Raw genomic sequence first — 8,032 nt, forward strand, 5'->3', positions numbered from 1 at the left:
GAGGCACACACGCCTCTGTCTCAAAGTCACCCTGACCTTGGCAAATGGCAAAGAGGATTTCACGTGTTGGTTCTGATTTCTCTTTATTCTAAGGCTGTATCACATGAGCTCCAGATTAAAGATGTGATTTTGCCGTCCTGCAGTGGATAACATGAGTAGGCTGAGCTAGTGGGGCAGGAGAGGGAGCTTGAGGTTGTATCAGCTGATAGGACTGCTTGGGGTTAAGCACTTGCTTCCCTAAATGCTCTGGCATTTCTATCTTTATCATGTTGTTCCCCAGAGGACAACGGATCCATCTGTGTATTGTGGTCACTCCCTCCCTCTGATACCTGTCTCCACACCCTCTTCTGCGCTCCACGGCACCATGACCTTAACTCTGTCAAACAGACCACTTACTGCAGCTCTGCAATTTTCTCCTGATTTGCCGGTCTTCTCCAGGAGCCTGGAATCTCTCTGAGGGTAAGACCAGGTTCACCTTGCTCATTTCAGCAACTGCCAGCCCCCAGCACAGTGTCCCCACCATGGGCTCTCAATAGTTGTTTGTGCAATAAATAGAAGAATGAATGAATTCACGGTTCTTTTCAGAGGATATATTTGTTGTTTCCAATTCTCTGGTCCTAACAGCGCCAAGAAGGAAAGAACTCAGCTACCCAGAGGAGACATATTCATCCAAATACCCTTTTCCTTTTTTTATTGGCTTAGGCAGGATAAGTCACATATGAGGTAAATCCTGGATATAAAATTTTGACACGTCCTTCAGGTGTTGGCCTGAACCAACTCCAGACTCTGGAGGGAAGTAAATAAAATCATTCTAGGTTTTCTCTCTAAGAAGCCTGAGATCCAGATATGAATGAATGGAACGCAAGGCCAGACCCAGGAATTCAAAGCTTGACCTACTTTGTCCAAAACTAATTAGGAGAGAGATGGATTTGCCTTCATAACCTTTTTTTAAAAAAATTAAATAATCAAAGATAGTGACGTAGCCTTACAGCCTTACAGAATTAGAAGAACCGAACCGCCTAAAGATTTGCTTTAGGATTCAGAGCAGCTCCAACAAGTCTGTGTTTATATATTATGTGTTTCTTTTTCTCTCCCCTTTTTTAAGTGCGAAAAGAAACGCCTAAATTCCCACCAACACCAACCAACCAGTGACATACAATGATGAAATTCTGTTTTCACCTCTGCCTGTGACTGGGAATGCAAAAATAGCAAGTGGCCCAGTTCCACGAATCCCCGCCTCCCTGCCCTCCCTGCTCCCGCCGGGCTCGCATCTCTAAGAATGGAGGTTAGCGCACAGCCGCACGCTAGCAGCACTCAGCCCCCGGACCTGGCGGATGATGTCAGGCGGCGGGAGTGGTCGCAGCGGGCCCGGGAGACCGAGGTCCCTGGGGAACGAGGAGGGAGGGTGGCCTAGCCAGGCCGACGGCGCGCCCGGTCGCGCGGCGTCGCCTGGAGACGGCCCTGGCCGCGCTGTGTTGCTGTAAACAGCCGCTTCCCTGTTACTATCTATAGCAGGATAGCCCGGCTCCGGGGTGCGGCGGCGGGACGCAGGTCGGCCGTCCCATTCCCATTGCGTCCCACGGGATCCGCCCGCTACTCTAGTCCCTTCTGGCGCCTCTTCAAGTGCCCACAGTGACCGCCACCCCCCCTGCCAGGGGGCGGGGGAGGGACCCAAGGATTCTGCGGGTACCTGCGGTTTCACTCCCCAAAGGTGGCCTGCGCAGGGACGAGCCAATGTGACCCCGGCTGTCCTTTGCAGTGGAGCAAGAGGCTGGGGGCGTCTGGGGGCACAGCGCTCTCCCGAGCACCTTGCCGCTCCAAAGCTCTGTTTTCCCGGCCACCGAGCCGCTCCTGAAGTCCCATTTGCTAAGGTCTCCCGCCTGGGCGCTGCTGGTCACTGTCCTTTCAGCGGCCCCAGTCCTCCTCCTTCCAAGTCCCCGCTGGAAAATCACCAGCTGCGGGCTCCCTGTAAGCCCAGCTTCCTGGGGGCCCGAATCACCCCCACTTACCCCGCTCAGACTTGCGCTCCCCCAACAGCTCACTCCACTCGGTACCCCGAATTGACGACTTTGTCCACATAACACCCCCATCCCTATCCCACGCCCCGGGCCCCAGAACCAGGGAGTTTAACACTTTTCAGACATCTTTGCCGTGGAGATTCTGCACAATGTTTATTCGCTACCTCCTCACTACTGTTTATTCGCTACTGGATTTGACAGTAACACCAATATACACTTATATGACTGAAGGAGGGGGGAATGCGCCTTTTCCCCTAAAAACAAAGAAGTAAAATTAGAATACCTAGCATCGCAGAAAGTTAACCTCTTATTTTAGATCTCCCGACCTTTTGCTTCCAGACTCAGTAGCAGTCCTAGTGTTCAAGCCCGGGGACTTGAGGCGAGGAGGGGTGAGGGTCGCTCCACAGTCTGCACAAACTTTGGGAATGAGGGTGGAGGCACACTCTTTCGCGGGTCGAGGTTTAAGCCCTGAAGGCTTTATACGTGTTTCTCCTCTACCTTTTTCCCATACTCAGAACAGCTCTTTGGTTACGGAATTCTGGCAAAGAGGCGTCCCCACCCCACCCCACCCCCCACTGCGGGAACAAGGGTCCGCATTGACCCAGGTGCGAATGTTCGCTCGCGTTCTGCGCCTTTCCCGCCTCCCCTACCCCGGCCGCAACCCCTCCTCCTCCCGAGATGCACCCAGTTGGCTGCAGCGGGCGGGCAGTTCCCGTCAATTCCTCCTCCCTCTTCACAGGATGTCCATATTAGGACATCTGCGTCAGCAGGTTTCCACGGCCGGTCCCTGCGGCCCTGTGGGGGGAGCCGTCCTCGCAGTCCCTAATCCTAGGGGGTCTAGGGGACCCCCAAGACCCAGATTGCTAAACGTTCACGGTCTAAGGAAACCCAACAGGACTCGGGGTCCACCCAGGAGCTGCGAGGGCGGCGGAGGCGGCCAGGGGGCAGCAGAGGTCCCGGGGCTCTGGCGCCACACCCCCTCCACCCGCAATGGTTGCGCTGTGACGTCATTGACTCATTCATGACTGCTGATAAAAACGGTGGCCGCCGCTGCTCGTACTCCAACCGCATCTGCAGCGAGCAGCCGAGGAGCGGAGACAGAGCGAGCAGCAGCGGCGCGGCGAAAACACAGTGACCGCGCTCCTACCCATCTCTGCCCCTCAGCTCCTACCTGCCTCTGCCCCTCAGCCTTGCTCCTCGGCTTGGACTAACCGCGACCATGATGTTCTCAAGCTTCAACGCCGACTACGAGGCATCCTCCTCCCGCTGTAGTAGCGCCTCCCCGGCCGGGGACAGTCTTTCCTACTACCACTCACCGGCCGACTCCTTCTCCAGCATGGGCTCTCCTGTCAATGCGCAGGTGAGGCGGGCTGCGCGCCGCCGCGGGGACGGGGACTCGGGGTCACCGGGGGGGGGGGACGCCCCGGGTGGGATGCTCAGGGAGACCGGTCAGGTACCCCTTCTCGGCGCGGAGGGAGGCTGCTCGGTTCCGGGAGTCCGAGCCTTGCTGGGGGCGCACACGCAGGGCAGAGTAAGAGCTGGCTCCCCTTTCCCGCCGCGGGCTGCTTTTGATCTGCCCCCGGCCCGCACTTTCTGAGTGGTCTCTGGCACTAGCTGGGGCAAAAGTGCCCCCGGCAAAGACTCGCCAAGGAGGCTCTGGCTCCTCCAGGGGGGCGACAAAAAAGGGGCAATCCCCCCTCCGCTGGCAGCCTGGAGCAGGGGCGGGGGGAGGAGGGCGAAGCAAGCGAGTGTGTAAGGCAGTTTCATTGATAAAAAAGCGAGTTCATTCAGGAGACTCCGGAGCGGCGCCTGCGTCAGCGCAGACGTCAGGGATATTTATAACAAACCCCCTTTCAAGCAAGTGATGCTGAAGGGATAACGGGAACGCAGCGGCGGGATGGAGGAGAAAGGCACCGCGCGGCGGAATTCTTGGCGGAAAGAGGGAGACCTTTCATCCGGGATTATGAAAAGGGGAATATAAAAAGACACCAGCGGGCGCTGGCAGAGCCATTTCTCCTCCTCCCCCTGGTGCATGCGGCACTGGGAGCCCGGCTCACCTCACCTGTATCCCGAATCTGCTCGCTCACGTCAACTTCCCCTCTCTTTTCGGTTCTAGGACTTTTGCACGGATCTGGCCGTCTCCAGTGCCAACTTCATCCCAACTGTGACTGCCATCTCCACCAGCCCGGACCTGCAGTGGCTCGTGCAGCCCGCCCTGGTCTCCTCCGTGGCTCCATCCCAGACCAGAGCCCCCCACCCCTATGGAGTCCCCGCCCCCTCGGCTGGGGCTTACTCCAGGGCAGGAGTCTTGAAGACCATGACCGGAAGCAGAGCTCAGAGCATTGGCAGGAGGGGCAAGGTGGAACAGGTGAGTTCATCAGCACTTCGTGTGCTGGGCGGGGGAGGGGGGACGGGGCAGGGGGGGGGTGTCATAGGTGTAGACGGGAGAACACAGTGGGTAGGGTGAGGTCACTGATGGAACTGACTGCCCATCCTGAACGGGGAACTCTGTCTCCAAGCCCTTTCCATCTGGAGTCAGACTCCGATCGTCCCACCCTAAGCTAATAGATTCTTCCCGGGGAGGTCGTATCTCATGCTTTTACAACTGGGCTGCTCTTCATTGTCTTGCTGAGCCTCTTACTTGAAATGCAAATCCCACCCAGCCTGCGAATACAGGTTAGATAGAAAGGGCTTCACCGACAGGTGCCAGAAGCTGGGAAGCTGCAGCAGCCAGTTTCACTGGGCGAGGGAGTGGAGCTGGTGGCAGACGCTGTTCCTGACTGTTGGTCTTTTTTCTTCCAGTTGTCCCCAGAAGAAGAAGAGAAAAGGAGAATCCGAAGGGAAAGGAATAAGATGGCTGCAGCCAAATGCCGAAACCGGAGGAGGGAGCTGACCGACACACTCCAAGCGGTGGGTAGATTGGGTCACTCCTGTTTAAAACTTAAGGGCAAAGTTGGAGATGGGGCATAAGGGAGCAGTGACCTTGAGCAAGGCTGTGTCTTACGCTTTGCTTTATCTCTCTGTACACAGGAGACAGACCAACTAGAAGACGAGAAGTCTGCTTTGCAGACCGAGATTGCCAACCTGCTGAAGGAGAAGGAAAAACTAGAGTTCATCCTGGCAGCTCACCGACCTGCCTGCAAGATCCCCGATGACCTGGGCTTCCCAGAAGAGATGTCTGTGGCTTCCCTTGATCTGAGTGGAGGCCTGCCTGAGGCTGCCACCCCTGAGTCTGAGGAGGCCTTTGCCCTGCCCCTCCTCAACGACCCTGAGCCCAAACCCTCAGTGGAGCCCATCAAAAACGTGAGCAACATGGAGCTGAAGGCTGAGCCCTTTGATGACTTCCTCTTCCGGGCATCAGCCAGGCCCAGCGGTTCTGAGACCGCCCGCTCTGTGCCAGACATGGACCTGTCTGGTTCCTTCTATCCAGCAGACTGGGAGCCCCTGCACGGTGGCTCCCTGGGGATGGCGCCCATGGCCACAGAGCTGGAGCCCCTATGCACCCCGGTGGTTACCTGTACTCCCAGCTGCACTACTTACACGTCTTCCTTTGTCTTCACCTACCCGGAGGCTGACTCCTTCCCCAGCTGTGCGGCTGCCCACCGCAAGGGCAGCAGCAGCAATGAGCCCTCCTCTGACTCGCTCAGCTCACCCACGCTGCTGGCCCTGTGAGCAGGCAGGCGGGGGAGGCAGCAGGCACACAGCAGTGCCACTGCCCTGAGCTGGTGCATTACAGAGAGGAGAAACACATCGTCCCTCGAGGGTTCCTGTAGACCTAGGGAGGATGTTATCTGTGCGTGAAACACACCAGGCTGTGGGCCTCAAAGGACTTGAAAGCATCCACGTGTGGACTCAAGTCTTTACCTCTTCCAGAGATGTAGCAAAACGCATGGAGTGTGTATTGTTCCCCGTGACACATCTGAGAGCTGGTAGTTAGTAGCATGTTGAGCCAGGCCTGGGTCTGCGTCTCTTTTCTCTTTCTCTTTAGTCTTCTCATAGCATTAACTAATCTATTGGGTTCATTATTGGAATTAACCTGGTGCTGGATATTTTCAAATTGTATCTAGTGCAGCTGATTTTCACAATAACTACTGTGTTCCTGGCAATAGTGTGGTCTGATTAGCAATGGCCAATATTAAACTAAGAAAAGATACGAATTTATTTTCTAGTAGATAGAAATAAATAGCTATATCTATGTACTGTAGTTTTTCTTCAACATCAATGTTCATTGTCATGTTACTGATCATGCATTGTTGAGGTGGAATGATTGTTCTGACATTAACAGTTTTCCATGAAAACGTTTTATTGTGTTTTTAATTTATTTATTAAGATGGATTCTCAGATATTTATATTTTTATTTTATTTTTTTCTACCTTGAGGTCTTTTGACATGTGGAAAGTGAATTTGAATGAGAATTTAAGCATTGTTTGCTTATTGTTCAAAGACATTGTCAATAAAAGCATTTAAGTTGAATGCGACCAGCCTTGTGCTCTTCTCATTCGGGAAGTTGGGTGAGATTCTGAAAGGTCCTGGAGACCAGTTTGTCAGGAAGCACAGCTCCCAGAGGGGGACACACCCTTTTGTTCGATCCCTTATCAAAGAGGAGAAGGAAACTCTCGGGCTGATGCTGGAAGAGTTTATAAATACAAGTCTGTACAGTGCATTCCTAAGATTCTCACTCAGAATTTCTCAGGGTGGGCATCTGCTCTGTGAAGCTTCTCTGGGAACAGGTCTTCCTGCTTTTTCTATTTTGAAAGTCAAAGGGGGTGAATATTTAAATCCAGTTGTGCTAATATTAAGTTTAATTGTCTTGAGCTTAAAGGAATCCTTTTAGCAAAGAGAATTAAGCTTTGCACAAACAACTTTAACTTTTTATTCCCACAAAATCACGTGAAGGGTAACCTCTTACCTTTCAGGTGAGCAAATTGAGGAATGATCAGTATTTCATAATGACTTTCTCCGTGTCTCACTTTTGGGATTGGAATCTTCTTCACCTATTACCCTATCCACGAGGCAGAACTGTCTCTTAATTATTGGTTTAAAAGGTTTTCACTTGGTTATGGAAGAAAAAAAACAACCTTTTCAGCCATTACCTGTAACATATATACATTTATTGGAATTACTTTTATTTTCAGAAAGAAAGGAGGGTTATTGTTCTATCTCTTAGTAAGGAATACATTGCACTTTAAAAAATATCTTTCACATCATATGCCTGACATTGAGCTTACACGGGGGCAGGGCAGGGAGAAAAGTTGGCTCTGAGAATTTCAAAGCGGCCTCAAACTGTGCAAATAATGGTTGATCATTTGGTAAATAAAAAGTTACATAACAGCTCAATCAGAAGTCAACATGACTCTGAATAAGCTTCAGTGTAGAAACTTTATCGTCTTAAAGAAGAACATGACCTTTGCCTGGGACACCTCTGGTAATGGGGCACCGGGCACGAGCACAAACCGCCAGCAAAGCAGGTGGTGCCCTTGCTGCCCGGCGCTCCGCGGCCTGCCGGCGCCAGCGCGGAGGCCAGAGCCAGGTCTGCACACGTGCTGGCTGAGGAGCGCCTTCAGTGCCAGCCTTCCAGTGCTTTGGTGATAATGAGAATCACTGGGTGGTTACGGAGTGTCGCACTTAGTCAAACTGAAAATTTTAATTTAAAATGACAATTCCGTCCTGGCCAGTGTGGCTCAGCTGATTGGGGCGTTGTCCTGTAACCGAAACGTTGGGGGTTCAGTTCCTGGTCCAGTCATGTGCCGGAGGCGACCAATCCATGCTTCTCTCCCTCCTTTCCTCTCTCTAAGAAACAATGGAAAAAATGTCTTTGGGTGAGGGTTAAAAAGGATAATAAATACAATAAAACGACAATTGCATTGAGGTTGATGTTCTTACTTGCTTTTCGAATAATTGGCATTCGAAAGCAATTTGCTTTAGGCTCCTAAGAGCACTGATATATCACACACCACCTGCATATTTTTGCCTGTCTGGCAATAATGAAAGTGTCATTAGACTCCTTGTTTGCT

The 8,032-nt window shown here is 52.6% G+C and overlaps 1 protein-coding gene across 1 annotated transcript; it reads left to right on the forward strand.

Moving 5' to 3' along the window:
- Nucleotides 1–3,089: 3,089 nt before the first annotated feature.
- Nucleotides 3,090–6,473, forward strand: FOS (Fos proto-oncogene, AP-1 transcription factor subunit). Its single transcript, XM_037145206.2, has 4 exons — nt 3,090–3,378; nt 4,135–4,386; nt 4,821–4,928; nt 5,049–6,473. The coding sequence occupies exons 1-4, from the start codon at nt 3,238–3,240 to the stop codon at nt 5,688–5,690; spliced, it is 1,143 nt and encodes a 380-aa protein (XP_037001101.1). The 5' UTR covers nt 3,090–3,237; the 3' UTR covers nt 5,691–6,473.
- The last annotated feature ends 1,559 nt before the right edge of the window (nt 6,474–8,032 follow it).

The sequence above is a fragment of the Artibeus jamaicensis genome, unplaced genomic scaffold (assembly GCF_021234435.1).
Source record: "Artibeus jamaicensis isolate MK-2021 breed Jamaican fruit bat unplaced genomic scaffold, CSHL_Jam_final contig_851, whole genome shotgun sequence".
In the NCBI taxonomy this organism is placed as follows: Eukaryota; Metazoa; Chordata; class Mammalia; order Chiroptera; family Phyllostomidae; genus Artibeus; species Artibeus jamaicensis.

Coding starts and splice junctions, on each gene's coding strand:
- FOS (XM_037145206.2), top strand. CDS start 3,238: ATGATGTTCTCAAGCTTCAACGCCGACTACGAGGCATCCTCCTCCCGC. Junction 4,387..4,820: donor GGAGGGGCAAGGTGGAACAG/GTGAGTTCATCA, acceptor TTTTTCTTCCAG/TTGTCCCCAGAAGAAGAAGA. Junction 4,929..5,048: donor TGACCGACACACTCCAAGCG/GTGGGTAGATTG, acceptor CTCTGTACACAG/GAGACAGACCAACTAGAAGA.